General features: G+C 42.7%; 1 protein-coding gene across 1 annotated transcript; it reads right to left on the bottom strand.

Annotated features, from left to right (window-relative positions):
* Nucleotides 1–1,211: 1,211 nt before the first annotated feature.
* Nucleotides 1,212–15,062, bottom strand: spoplb (speckle type BTB/POZ protein like b). The gene is made up of 12 exons (XM_080834279.1): nt 14,930–15,062; nt 11,083–11,198; nt 7,408–7,535; nt 6,770–6,891; nt 6,232–6,383; nt 5,439–5,566; nt 4,689–4,866; nt 4,379–4,434; nt 4,058–4,180; nt 3,567–3,709; nt 3,228–3,281; nt 1,212–2,352 (listed from the first exon to the last, which is right to left on the bottom strand). Exons 3-12 carry the CDS (start codon nt 7,483–7,485, stop codon nt 2,208–2,210), a joined length of 1,179 nt encoding a protein of 392 aa, XP_080690405.1. The 5' UTR covers nt 7,486–7,535; nt 11,083–11,198; nt 14,930–15,062; the 3' UTR covers nt 1,212–2,207.
* Between the last annotated feature and the right edge of the window lie 104 nt (nt 15,063–15,166).

Here is a 15,166-nt window from a genome sequence, read left to right as displayed (position 1 = left end):
GTATTTTTTGGAAGTAAACGAAGCCTGTGGTCAGATCTTGTGATTCATGTTGCCTGTGTATTTGTACTCATTTTTGAGAAGTGTTAAGCACCAGTGATTGTATAAGAATGAGAAGTGCTGAGGATGAGAAGTGCTGACTGTGATTCATTCTTATTTTATCCTAGTCATGCTGTGCCCTTCCTCACTATTAAACAATATAAAACTTGACACAGACATCAAGACCAAGGGGTCAAGTTATTCCTACATTCACGTGAATAGCATTGAATGAATATTATACAAATTCCAGGCTAAGCTATTTCAGAAACATTAAAACGTTGACAAACCCCTATATTTGTTTGGCTTGAAGCACCACTGAGCCAATGACTGCTGAAAACTGGTCAGAAAAAATGGTTTGTTTTTGTCTTTAACCTGTTTCACATATTGTTTTGTACAAAACTGCCCCAGCCTAGTACCCAGTTGGATTTAGATGTGTCTGCCAATAGGAGGTCTAGGAATGATGAATGCTATGCTGCTTTGCTATGCTATGATACTTCTATATATGGGCAATTCAGGTACTGGCTTCATTCTGATTCCAGTAATTTAGTGAATTACTAAAGAGATCCTTACCAAGTTTATTGTTGGACTGCATTATGTATGCATCCTAATCTCACTACACCCATAGGACTCCTAAATCTTAGTGTAACCCTGTAACCAGTATGGAGGCACATGTAATCAGTCTGTGTACACATGCCAATCTGTCAGTATGTGATTACTCTTGAGGTTCTAGTGCTCCCTGCTTGAAGACACAACAAAGTTATTCTACCATGAGGAACATAAACAGCACATCTGACACCGACCGTATTAGGAATATACATCTTAAACAGAGCAGGGGATACCACTATTTTGATGCACAAATATTATGGAGATACCAGAAGCAGTCAGTGTGAGAGTACAAGCCAGGCTTCATCTGTTCATTTTCTTGCCTTCAAACGAGGCCAAAAAAGACTGTATCTTCATCTACTCCTAAAATGAAAAATACAAATGGGTTGTTTGAACAAACTCTGCATTCAAACCATTTCAGAGTTAAATAGGTTACAAACCAACCTTGAGGGCCTCGTTCCTCTGCTGGCCTACACAGATTTGTTCCACTCATTTTGGATCCCTTGCTAGAACAGGACACATTCAGCAGCTCAAAAACGTTTTGACACGTTTGTTTTTTCTACATTTTAATTTCAAAGCATGAAATCATAATTCATAATTCATAAACCACGATACAGTTTTTTCAAAACACAAAGAACTCAGATGTTTGATCAACCAAGCAAGGCAACGAAAAATAAAAGGACCAAGTTCAGAAAGAATGCAACATGAAGAGGAAACACAAAAAAAACTTTGTAAACAAAAAGAAAAGTCGGTAAACAAATCTTCATATTTACCCAATAGTTAAGGAGGTGCAAAATACAGACATCTCAGTAATTTTTTTATGTGTAATATCCATAATTACATACACTTGTAATACATCACATTTTTTTTTTACCAAATATTTAATGCAGGTCCTCAGTGTCTTCTTTTATGGCCATCACTGAGGAAGTTTTGAACAGTTTGTTTTCAATATGAGCAGCATCACCACCTCAGACTGGTCCAGAGCGAGAGAGCGCGTCGTCTTGTGACATCACGCAGTCCCGCTCCTGTTCCGTCACGTCTGATTCCACAAGTAGTAGTGGGGGGGAGGAGGGGGAGCGTTCAACAACTAGGATGGGCGAAACAGCCCACTTCACTTCCGATACTTGACGTGCGATAAGGTCCAAAAGCGCCACACCATATTTTCAACTACTGCATTGTGGGAGACTAGTGCAATCTGGAGAGGCCTACAGTCAGCCCTGGCAGGCACGGGGTCACACACAGAGACACACGACGGGTGGGGGTGTGCAGCCAAGTGTGTGTGTTGAGGAAGGGCAGGTAAAGGTTTTGGGGCGGGGTGGAGGGCTTGTCAGTTAAGGCCAGGACAGAAATGACCTGTGGAGTCGATCTTCGTGATGTCATTTTCCTGAGCCAGGGAGCTGACGCAGAGGCGACCATGTTGTCAGAGTCTTTCCCCTTTCTGGCTGAGAGGAGTGCATTGTGGGACTGTCCTATTGCCCCACCTGGTCTCTGATATCAGGAGTGAGTGGTGTTGGGGGGAGGGGGGAGGGGTTGTCGTGTCTTTCTGCAGTCTGTGGGTGTGGTGGGGGTCAGGACTGTTTTAGTCGTTTCCGAGGGAGCCCAAAAGGGGGACACTGGGCGGACGCCAGAGCACGGAACGCCTCAGCGACCAAGTGGGGGTGCGACTGGATCATCGCCTTCCAGCCCGCCGTCTCCATGATGTCAGCAGCGTGACTGTACGACAAACACAAGGACACACAGTCAAGAAACAAGTCACACTTATCAATAAGAAGAAGAAGAAGAACAACAATAATAATAGATTCATCCAGTAGACACCCAGTAGACGCTGGATCTTTGGTCTAGAATAGCATACAAAATGAAGGGCCATATTCACGAAAGGGGTTCTTTCTTAGACGCGTTTAACCTGACTAAACACACAATGATCAGGCGTGATTAATAAAGCCTTAATTTACAAAGGGTGATTATCTAAGAGGCGTTAAAAAAAAAAGAAGAAAAGATGGTAGCTTGTTTTAAGGGGGTCTAATGCAGTTTTCTGGGCAGTTGGCAAAATGGATGCACTGCAAATACTCCAGGTTGCTCAAGAGGAGATGCAAGAATGCGTCACCGCCCAAGGGGGACTGGTAGGAGCAATCCTCCAGAAGAGTTTTACGACCAAAACTTCACAATGCAATACAGAATTTCCAAAGAACTATTTTGCAGTCTTCTGAACCTTACACAATGTATAAATTAGCAAATTATAAAATTTCTAAAGTGAAATTTTCAGTGTTTCCTTTTCGACACGTTGGCAATGTCTTAATGAAGGTCTAGGCTGTAACGTACAGGTCTGGCTCCCCAATAGAACGAGGGCCCATGTAGCAGGTCATTCATTTTAGAACACTGATCATCGTACGATTTGCCAAGTTACACGGGACCAGCTAAACAGGTGCTGATCATCGCACATAAATTACAATCATCACGGTTAAGCTGGGTGCATACAAGCTATGTTTAGCATATGCTTAAGGCTTAAACCTTGACCAGAAAAACACAGGCTAAACAGCCGTCGCAAATCTTTACTAAGAATTTCACTTTAAAAATAGCCATGTCCTCACCTGTTGTTCCAGTTCTTCCCATCTTTACAACCTAGCTGCCTTAACACACTACATCTGTACAAAAGAAAACAACACAGAGAACCAGGGAAGAGAGTGAGGTATAGTTGTTATCTTAATGGCTGATAAAGTGAGATACAGTGTGTAGTGTGATATGAACATAAAGCCTCCACTGTGTATTTGTCTGCTTTGTTTGTTAGTTGGATTGTGCTTTGTGTGTGCTCGCATTAAGGCCATCAAATACAACTGTTCCTTGAAAAAAAAAAACTTTTAAATATCACCAGGCCTATATGCTGCTAACTACTGTGCATAGTCTGTGCAGTGATTAAGTGTGTGTCTGACCTGTTGATGAAATCTATGGCTTGTGCTTTGAGCTGCTCCGCACTGTGCAGGTCGGCGAGGATGAGGATGTCGGCCACGTTCTCCACCGAGAGGCTGTTACACAGCGCCTCCTCACACATGACCTTCAGACGCTCCAGAGCGTACTACACACGCACACGCACACACACACACACACACACACACACACACACACACACACACAGAAAAGGAAGAGTAAGCTGCTGCTCAAGCACTTGTCTACTGCTGAGATAAGTAGATACAAAGTGTGATGAGGAAGCTGAAGAGAGTGCCTGCTATGAGTGTGTGTGTCAGCAGGTACTGCGATCAAGACATTTGGCATAAGTGGGAAATACTATGTACTATGCATATCTGGGTATAAAAGATGATTCGCCTCATTAGAGTATATGTACGGTATGTGTGTTGTGTGCGATACAACTGGACAATAAGCATGTGTGTGTGTGTGTGTGTGTTTGTATATATATATATCTCACCTTGTCTGCTGCAGCCAGCAAGTTGTCAGCCATCTTCTCCAGGTTGGGGGCCTTCCCCGTGTAGATGAAACCCATCATCTCTTTGAAAACAGCAGGTTCCACGTCACTAATGTCCACACGGTTCTACAACATGACAAAAACAGCTTGAGGCTTCACAGGACACGCATCATCAAAGCATCTCGCCTTGGGCTTTCAACAGTTTACACATTTCAGCACTTGTAAGGGCAGCAACAGAAAACAGTAATGTCATCTGATTTCATTTTTTTCTGCTATGTAAGTTATGCGTGATGTGTGTTTGAGGTAGCAATACTGAGAACACACCTTTTTGCTTTCTTCCATCTTGTGTTCAAACATGGCGTTGAATACTGGTGACCTGGCTGCCAATTAGAGAAGCAAAGGATAAAAATAAATCTGTGAATAACAACTCCTGATTAAAACTTAAATGTATTAAATAATTCAAGCCAAAAGACAAGTACAATTATTCATTGTTATGTTAAGATTTTGGCTGCAGTTTGGGTATATGGATTTCTTACTGGCACCTTACAATGAATCAACTAACTTCTTATCACTCTATCACTCACACTCACACACACACACACACACACACACACAGAGAGATAGTATGACTTACCTGCTAGGATAGATTTGTGTGCTTTAAATTCCTGCCCCCCCACAAAGAGGCTGCAGTCGGTGAACCTTGACCCCTCCCAGAGGCTGCCCAGGTCATCTGACAGCTGGCATTCCGGAACCTTCAGCACGTTCGTGTTGGACTGTCCCGAGATGTTCACGGAATCCTGCACCACACTCACCTAGTTTGGGAAAAGAATGGAGAGCGTTAAGAGAGATGGAGGAGACCTCATGTTGGGTCAAATTCAACGAAACTCCACAAGATGCATTAGTGGAACATCCATAAATCCATATGCACACATACCAAAACACACATACACTTACTTCTACAAAGACAAAAGAAATGTTGTGGTTACAGACAGACATATTAATGAAATAATCTAAATGAATATTAATAAGCACACTCTTGTCAACAGGGGATGAACTACAGAACCTTTCAAAATGACACTTCTGCCTCTCAGGTTCAAACCAATGGTGCCTTTGATCATTTATTCCCAAAGCACTGAAAAATGATGTTTGGGTACATATCTGCAGCCGACCTCAGGCCAGGGTTCTGGCAGAGTTTACGTTAAAGTGTAGCTAAGCAACAACTAATTATGGGATAGATGTGGTCCTGATATTTTGCCAGATCTCTACCAGATAAAGGGCCGACCTATTCCAGCTCCAGAGTGATATCAGAATGACTGGGTTGGTCATCAACTGGTGGGTTCCGCACCATTCCCTCTTTCTGCTGAGGGTTCTTGCAGACATTTACCTCACAGAAGAGAGTGAGCTTGTCGTCCGGGAGTAGCCCATTGGCCTCATCCAGGAGGAAGTCCCTCCTGATGAACTTCTTGAAGCCCCAGTCCTTGCCTTGGACAAAGCGGTATGCTCTTTGGCTTTCTGTGATAGGAGGAGGTTTACAGACCAGTCAGGCAAAAATAATCCCCTGGACTATTTCACATTTCATCAACAGACTGAGAGAAACAAATTAATATATTCAATGGCAAGCAATACATTTGATGAATTGTCCCACACAGACACATCAGACCACATCACTGTGACAGGATTGAGTTTAAACCCTTATGCAGACAATGGATTCAGTAATTAAAGAGCACATTAAAGCAGCAATACAGAGTTCTGTTCAAAAACTAGTAAGCTAACTACCTAAAAGGCATGCAAAAACCTTGCAAACACCACCCACAGCCCAGCTGACACTGATAGAAGCTTGCCAACACACTATCTGGTGTCTTTTGGCAGTATAGCTGGCAATGTCATGCGTGTGAAAGCTTTTCTTCCATTTTTGCAGGGTGTTCCAGCCCTTTACACGGAACTACATAGGGCATATCTTGGATGGCTAGCAGGGAAGACACAGGTGTTCATCTGTCCTTCACATGACCATATGCTATCAAAATGAATTTGAGAATGGTACCAAAACTAGTTGCCTATACAACCATACCTTAAAAAGTGTCAAATTGTTGCATAATGTTACTTTAAAGTTGAATTTCTCATACCTGACTACTAGGAGTTTATACGTGATTTAATATTCCCAGACTACATGAACTCACCCATAGCTTTAGTCTCTTCTCGTTTGGCGTTCAGCAAGGAGAACTTGAACTTGGCCCTGACTTCACTTTTGGGACAGCTGACCAGCAGAAGATACAGTGAAAGGTAGTCTTTACTCTCCTCATCCAGCCCTTTAGGGTTCACACGCAAACACCTGCAGGGGGGGGGGGGGGGGGGAAAGGGAGAGAGAAAGAGAGAGAGAGAAAGAGAGAGAGAGAAAGGTTTGAAAGGGAGGGACAGAGACAGAAGGGGGAAAAAAGAAAGAGAAGTAAGTACACACATAGAACCAGAGAAAGAAGTCACATGAGAGAGAAATGAAAGAGGACCCAGAGTGCGTTACACAAAGCCAGTGCAAACGGTGTGTTTGTGTGTGTGGCTCAAAGTTGTGTGTATCATCAACCCATCTCTTTCGCCATGTGCATTTCAAAAGAGTGAGGATTAATACTCCTATGTGTGTGTGTGTGTGTGTGTGTGTGTGTGTGTGTGTGTGTGTGTGTGTGTGTGTGTGTGTGTGTAAGATCGGAGCTCTGTTCTGCTCACCATTTCATCTTGTCATTGGGGCCTGAGGAGAAGGTGGAGCTCTTGAGCACCTCGCCCATCTCTTCTCGGCAGAAGCTGAAGTTGTTGATGGTCCACATGTAGGAGAACTTCACCACTTTCACCTGAGGGGGAGCAACACACACCACACACACACCACATACACACCCCACACACACACACACACCCCCCACACACACACACACACACACACACACACACACACACACACACACACACACACACACAGAGTGAGAAATTGAAATGTACCAATGAGAGCATGAGAATGTTGGGGTGTTGACAAGATGAGAGATTTGCCCATAACACTGTAAACATTTTCAGTGAGAACTACATCTGAGTGAAGAGCTTTCAGACAGCCTGTGCTATCAGTGGCAAGCAGAAGAATACACATACGCACAGAGAAACACATATCTGCACCACTGTGCCAGTTTGTGTCTACTGGTAGCCAGAATCAGATGTAAACACCCACAAACCTATGTACATCACCGTCTTATCACACATGTAAATACACATACAACTGGGAGTGGCGCCAGTTATGTGCCACAGACCATGTACACACAGATAAACACACATAAAAAGAGAAAACACACACACACACACACACACACACACACACACACCTGTGTGTAGCACCAGCTCTCTGCCACAGGTCCTGCTGTCATCTCCCCCGGGGGAGGGGGCGTGGGGACCCGTGACATGGCCAGCTCCACCCCCCCGCTGACTTCCCTTATGAAAATCACCACGCAGCCTTCAACAAACAAACAAACAGGTTAGCGAATCACATATTAATAGCCATGTTCCAAGGCATTTCCTGTTAAAAAGTCTTAAAAAAAAAAAAAAATCGGAGGAAACACAGACAACACCTTAGCAAACATAATTCCTCACTCACGCTGGCATCAGGAAATGTAAGGACAGCCTCAACACAAGGCACGACTGAAATCATGGTAAAAATCCTACATGACTGGTTCTTGTGTAGCTATAACCCTCAAGAATGTCCTAGGACCATTTTGCAAATGTACAAAGAGAATCAGAGGTAGGTGGCTTTACCCTACTGAGAGGAACAGGTCAAAGGTCAACGCCAGATTTGCAGAAGAAATAATTGCTAATTGAGTTGGCATTCCTTCATGCTTTGATTCCACATGCCAAGACTGGAGAGGCTACACATAATGTTCTGGAATCATTTAATTCAATTTCAAGCCAAACTCCCCTTTTCAGTGTAATCTGAGAAATGTATATGTAATTATTAGGGTAAGGTTTTGTAAGTCCGATTTACCACCGACAGTACACATGACTCATGTGGAGTAATACAGGCCTACTGCACATGCACTACACAAAGGTCAAGGGTGGCTGCCTGACAAATGAATTGCTTGGGTATGCCTTCACAGCAAAAGGGTAATTGAACAACTATGCAAATAAATAATATAACCACTATGCAAATATGAATGCAGTTGAACTACAAGCAAACTACTGCAAAACGTTGTTAAAACTATTAATGTACTGCAAAATGCAGTTAAAACTATTATACTGAGAAATGTAGTTCTCCTCTCCCCAACACAGAGAATGAAGCTTGAAACCCCCTCACTCTTACAATAAAGAGGCTGTAGTTCTTGTAAACACTTTTGAATACTGCTGAATGAGTTTTTAAGATCCAGTTCTAGTTTCTGTTCAACATTGTCTTTGCATGACCTGACTTACCATGAACAGCTTAATTAACTAGAAAATGCATTTCCTGAAGGAAATACCAGTGCATGAAATGCAAAGGTTAAGAAAGGAAGAAGAAAAGAAAGAAGAGTGAAAGAAGGAAAGAAGAAAGGAAAGAAGAGTGTAAGAAGGAAAGAAGAGTGAAGAAAGGAAAGAAAAGTGGAAGAAGGAAAGAAGAGTGGATGAAGGAAAAAAGAAAGGCAAGAAGAGTGGAAGAAGGAAAGACAAAAGGAAAGAAGAGTGAAGAAAGGAGAGAAGAGTGGAAGAGGGAAAGAAGAAAGGAAAGAAGAGTGAAAGAAGGAAAGAAGAAAAGAAAGAAGAGTGAAGAAAGGAAAGAAGAGTGGAAGAAGGAAAGAAGAAAAGAAAGAAGAGTGAAATAATGAAAGAAGAAAGGAAAGAAGAGTGAAGGAAGGAAAGAAGAGTGGAAGAAGGAAATAAGGAAAGAAAGAAGAGTGAAAGAAGGAAAGAAGAAAGGAAAGAAGAGTGTAAGAAGGAAAGAAGAGTGAAGAAAGGAAAGAAAAGTGGAAGAAGGAAAGAAGAGTGGATGAAGGAAAAAAGAAAGGCAAGAAGAGTGGAAGAAGGAAAGAAAAATGGAAGAAGAAAATAAGAAAGGAAAGAAGAGTGGAAGAAGGAAAGAAGAGTGAACAAGAGTGGCTCTGGATGAAGAGATAAAGAGAGAGTGAAAATATTGAAAAAAGGAGATAAAAATGGAGTGAAGAAGAGAGATTGAGTGTGAGAGAAAGTTGACAGAGAGAAAGATGGAGAGATGGAGAGAAAAAAAAATAGAGAATGGATGGTGTCTTAATGTTCCTAGTTACAGTTAAATTGAGAGGGACAGAGAGAGAAGAGGTTCTTTGGATTTGGCACAGGTGTCAGTGAAGCATACTAAGGCAGAAGGCAGTAACTTCTATGTTAAAGCTCAGTGGTATGATAACAATGGAATAATGACCCTATTAATTAATCAGTAGTAATACTATTTCATTTATCACAATTACCAATACAATGATTATCACACACACACACACACACACACACACACACACACACACACACACACACACACACACACACCATTGAATTATCACATTAAGCACATAACAATGAACTTGAATTGTCACATGAAACACATAAAACATCTATGTCAGTCCATTGGGGTGTGTGTGTGTGTGTGTGTGTGTGTGTGTGTGTGTGTGTGTGTGTGAGAGAGAGAGAGAGAGAGAGAGAACGATAGAGAATGAGGCCCATTTTCCCCCTCCACATGCCCCCGCTCGCCAAGCGAAGTTACCCGATTTAGATGCACCTTTTTCGGACTAGCCACAGGCACTGGGTGGGGGAATAGCCCGATAGCTTAGCATATCTGCCATGCAATTCTAATGGTAATGCTACCTAGCTTGGTATGCTAACTGTCGGTAGCCTATACATCGTGAAATCAACCAAAATACTGATGTCACTGGCTTTAATTTGATAATGGCATGTTAGTAGTACATTTAATATCAGTACATTTGTTTAATTACTGCTGATATTTTACAAATACGTCAAAAACTCATTTTTGACCAAACTTGAAGTTACGGTCTTTTGCCTTAGCACGGCAGAGTAAAGCACAGGTGCAAGCCAGTTTAAAGACCCTATTATGATGTCATAATGGCCCAATGTAAGTCAATGGGAGAAATTTATATTCGTTTTTCTTTAATATTTTAAAAAGTATAAAGTTTAGAAAAGTGAAAAATACATAGCATAAGTGTCGTTTACAAGACCTACGCGACAAAGTTTGAATGAAGTTTCTACGTTAAGTGGTTCGGGCTGAATTAATCGCAGAAAAAGGTAACAAGAATAAGAAGAAGAAGAAGCCTAGGAATAACAATACAGGGCATTTCATGCACTGTAACTAGAATGCAGGATTGGGGACAAAAACTGTGAATATGCTGCCCAGTCATGTGCCCAAAAGGTCCTGCTGCTGTACTGAGTAAAGTTGTCTGACGATGCAGAGGAAAGTTCTGGGTATGCTTTGGAATCACCTTGTCAAAAGCACCACACGAATATTTCTCTTTATGCTCTGTGATAGTAGTCTCTGAAGTAAATCCCTGCTTCAGCTGTGTGTGTGTCTGTGTGTCTGTGTGTCTGTGTGTCTGTGTGTCTGTGTGTCTGTGTGTCTGTGTGTCTGTGTGTGTGTGTGTGTGTGTGTCTGTGTGTCTGTGTGTGTCTGTGTGTGTCTGTGTGTGTGTGTGTGTGTGTGTGTGTCTGTGTGTGTCTGTGTGTGTCTGTGTGTGTGTGTGTGTGTGTGTGTGTGTGTGTGTGTGTGTGTGTGTGTGTGTCTGTGTGTGTGTGTGTCTGTGTGTGTGTGTGTGTGTCTGTGTGTGTGTGTGTGTGTCTGTGTGTGTGTGTGTGTGTGTCTGTGTGTGTGTGTGTGTGTCTGTGTGTGTGTGTGTGTGTCTGTGTGTCTGTGTGTGTGTGTGTGTGTCTGTGTGTCTGTGTGTCTGTGTGTGTGTGTGTGTGTGTGTGTGTCTGTGTGTCTGTGTGTGTGTGTGTCTGTGTGTGTGTGTCTGTGTGTGTGTGTCTGTGTGTCTGTGTGTGTGCACACATGTCTGCAATCTTACTTTGAATCTGGAGAAGGGCTGGGCTCTCATGCTAGCCGTGATGGCATCCCCAGAAAAACGCAGGGGTGGGGGGGGTGGGTCAGTGCATGCTTGCCACAGCCACAGTACAGGCCATCCTGTGAGAAAGTAACAGAAAGAGAAAAATATGAGCCGTGAGCAAAATCCAGCTAATTTGTATCCTTTTATTGCAGGGGGTGGCTAACCTGTCCAGCTCAAAGAGCCACAACAAAACCCAACACCATTTCGAAGAGCCTCACGAATCTAGGATCCCACTTTTGGGGCGGATTTTTGAAAATAACCTTTTAAAGTGTCCTCTAGTGGGTTTTAGGAAGAGAAATTTAGATTTAAAATATGGCACAAATATAAACATATTGAAGACATTTGCTGAGATGTTGTGTTGGATGTGTGTGAAGCAGGAGCACCCTGACCTGGGAGAGAAAGCTTAGGAGCAGCTACTACCCTTTGCCTCCACATATTTATGTGAGGCCTCCTTCTCTGCAATGACTGTGATCAAAACAAAGCATTGGAACAGACTGTGCCTCGAGAAGAGCTTAATCACAGCAGTTGCCTACCCTTTTTTGAAAATAACCTTTTAAATAGTGTCCTCTAGTGGGTTTTAGGAAGAGAAATTAACGGATGTAGATTTAAAATATGGCACAAAAATAAACATATTGAAGACATCTGTTGAGATAGGTGCTAATTATAGTTAATGTCAGATATCCTCTGTTCAATTTTTAAACTCTCCCTCACTATATTACTTTTTTGCTCGAGCAATATTCCATGACACCTGATACGATACCAACGTGACCGTTTCAGAGTACTTTTCCAAAAAACCGAGTCTGTTTCTCTGACTGACGTTTCAAAGTATGTACCTTGTGCCTGCCCATCTCTGTGCCTTTAGGAACTCCTGGGCTATGTTAGCATTGTGTGTGGAGAGACGGCGCTGCAAGTTTGAGGCTTTAAAATGCGACAGTGACGTCTGGCATATTAAGCAGAGGGGTTTTCCATTTCGCTCCGCAAATAATTCCTCCCATTCAGGCAAGAACGTATCTTCATATTTTCGTTTAGCTTTACGCTTTGCTGGATCCATGGCATTCTATCAGTAGCTACTGCTAGTCTGGCTAGTAATGTAACTCTCTGAGACTGGTACACATTAGAATGTTTCATGTTTGGAACATTAACGTTACTTGAAGACATCTCTCAAGATCGCGTGATGACAAAATATACATGAATAAATACCCCATTCAAATCTGGCAGCTTTTTGTCTGTATTTCCAAATATATTGCGTGCAAAATATGCATTTTAGATATTTGTTTTACAATATGAAAATTCTGTACACCAAGAGAAAAGTGAGTGAGCACTGGAGCTGGAGCCGAGCCGTACGTCAGCCGGCAAAGTGCCACATGCGCCTCGCGAGCCGCGGGTTCGCCACCCCTGTTTTATTGTATTACAAGTCAAAGTTACTGTGTAGTTTAATGACATGAATACCATATGGTTAGTCACGATGACTGATCACCTGGTTAGCTGCATAAATGGATGGATGCACTTGTCTGTGAGTGCACCCTATGCCTCACCCTTTACACCACTTCATGGCTGTAACTCAGATGATCTTGTTATCAGAGTTTGTATAGTTTGTCAGAAATTAGTTTATGGGCAGTTAGACACCGCCAATAAACTTTCAAAAGTAACTTATTCAACAGGTAGGCAGAAAAATAACATCTGCTTTGGGGAGCTCTAGTAAAGTGTGGGGTGGAGAGGAGTGACACAGGAAGCTTTTCACATAGACCACTTCCCAGAGCAGACGACTCGAAAAAGCCCTGTTTGAGGATGGGCAACCACACCACTGAGCCCACAGCTCATCCTCATAAAAACAGACAAGCACCAGCATCGACGACACCACTCAGTCACACACACAGAACACACACAACCAAAGATTGCAGCGAACTCGCACCCCTGCAAATTGAGTTTGGTACATCAGCCCCATGTAAACCTGTAAATGGGTAAACAGCGGGTGTGTGAGTGTGTCTGTCAACATAACAGGGGCTAAATTTGGCTGAGCGCCCTTTTTTTGTGTTCGTTTTTTCGCAGTGCTGCTCTCATTAACTCCGAGCATGGCTGGAGATGTCAGCTGTCATTTCCAGGCGGGGAGAAAGCAGTGCTCACTGGGGAGTCTCTACAGGGGAGCTGCCAGGGCACATCCCTATGCTGCGAACCTGCTGCTGCTGTTGCTCTGGTCCCAGGGGGAACGGTCTCTCCAATGCAATGGTTCATCTCACAAAACCATACCCAAAACGTAACCGTATGAAGCTCACAAAGACACACACACACACACACACACTCACCATCCAGGATAGGCCTAGATAACCAAAACATGCAATCAACATCGATTGCACAGCTCTACAAACTCTGCACATCCTGCCCACGAAACAATTCACAAAAAAACAATCATTGGAGTAGGCCATGTGGCAAGGCCTGATTAACCTATCTTGGTCCAACCTCATAGAGGATAATTCCCTGACACTGCCTGGAGAGCATTACTTGTCCATCACCTCAGTGCTCCTACTGTGCACTTAAAACTGGTCAAAACATGCTAACTGAAGTTCTTGCAACCAGACAGTTACGCAGATAGCCACTGTCTTACTATAATTATAGTTTGAAAGACGAGTTCTGTGTAGCTATGTCAGAGACGTAGCCTACACTAAATTCAGACTGGGTGATTGATAACAAACGTGGGGCCGTTTAGTCTGTAAAACTGGAGAAAAGACTGGCATTCGTCCAGCTGCTTCAACAGTCACAAAGGTTTAACCCTATCTCTCAATACCGCATTTAAATGCTGTTCCTGCAATTTATGGCTTTCAGCAAGCAAGCCATGTGGTGAAGAGGTCATCATTATAGCAACAGTAACGATTCTACAATACCAACTTAACTGCAAGGTCCTAAAAATCAAAAGGCCAAAGGATTCTATGTCAACACTATTGCAAAACTGAGCGACTACTTGTGGACTATTGATAACAGAAACACCTGCTGTACTGCTTAAACCTGTATTCCACAAAACACATTTTTTGAGTTGACATTAACTGAGTCTGGAGAAACCATTTTCGGTTTTACTCTTCAGCTATCCAGATTATTGAATACTGTTTTAGGGTAAAGCCCCTCTTAATTGATCATGATGGTGGCTTGCTTGCTTGCTACTTAGCTTGCTAAGTTAATTTGAGTTTAACTTGGTGCTTCACACGCTTGTTTAACTTGGCTAACTACCTCATGAAGCGAACCTAACTAACATGCTACTGACAAAAATAAAGGGTGTTGTTTCCAGTTTCACAGAAAACAAAGCATAGGAATTTCACTAACTGAAAGAGATTTGCCCAAGCCACAGGTAAGGTTGGCTATGCTCATGAAGCACAGCCAAAAGGGTTTCGACATCATCACTTCCAATATTTCCAAACATAAGATTGAACTAACATAACAGAAGTACCATTAGCACACCAAGCTAGCAACCTACCGCTTAGCCTGGCCTACATTTCTCTGAACAGCCCAAACAAGTAACTGGCTAGCCTGCCAAGTTAGCCCGCTGCCACTGCCAACAAAAACAAAAACGAAATCAAATGTCACAATACAGCGTGACTCGAAATGGTTGCAATTGATATTATGTATGGTTACGTGTTAAAGTGTTACCACAACGTTGCGAGTGATTAAAAGTGAGGCGACGTTTCTTTGTGTAACATTACCTAGCATTACTAGAAGCTGGAACCGCTAAAGTTAGCTGGAAACGTCAGCTAGGCGGCTAACATAAGCAGACGCAAAAGCCTCGGAGGGTAACTAAAATAAAAAAAATAAAAACACTTACAAATCTTTCCCATCACTCCTCCACTTGTGACAGAATCTGAGTTCTTGGTTAGTTGACTGGTATTAGTTATTATTCGTAACCTGTAAAATAAGAGTGAACTTTTGGCCCTACTGATTGGAATGACTGATGTTTTCAAAGCACATAGCGGTGCACTCCTCTGTCCTGCAGCTTCCAAAGGGAACTGCGCATGTGCTTGAAACAGCTGCTTTAGAACTTCCTCTTGGCAATGGAATAACA

This window comes from Sprattus sprattus (genome assembly GCF_963457725.1).
Source record: "Sprattus sprattus genome assembly, chromosome: 3".
Lineage (NCBI taxonomy): Eukaryota > Metazoa > Chordata > Actinopteri > Clupeiformes > Clupeidae > Sprattus > Sprattus sprattus.
This window is presented reverse-complemented; position numbering and strand designations above follow the sequence as displayed.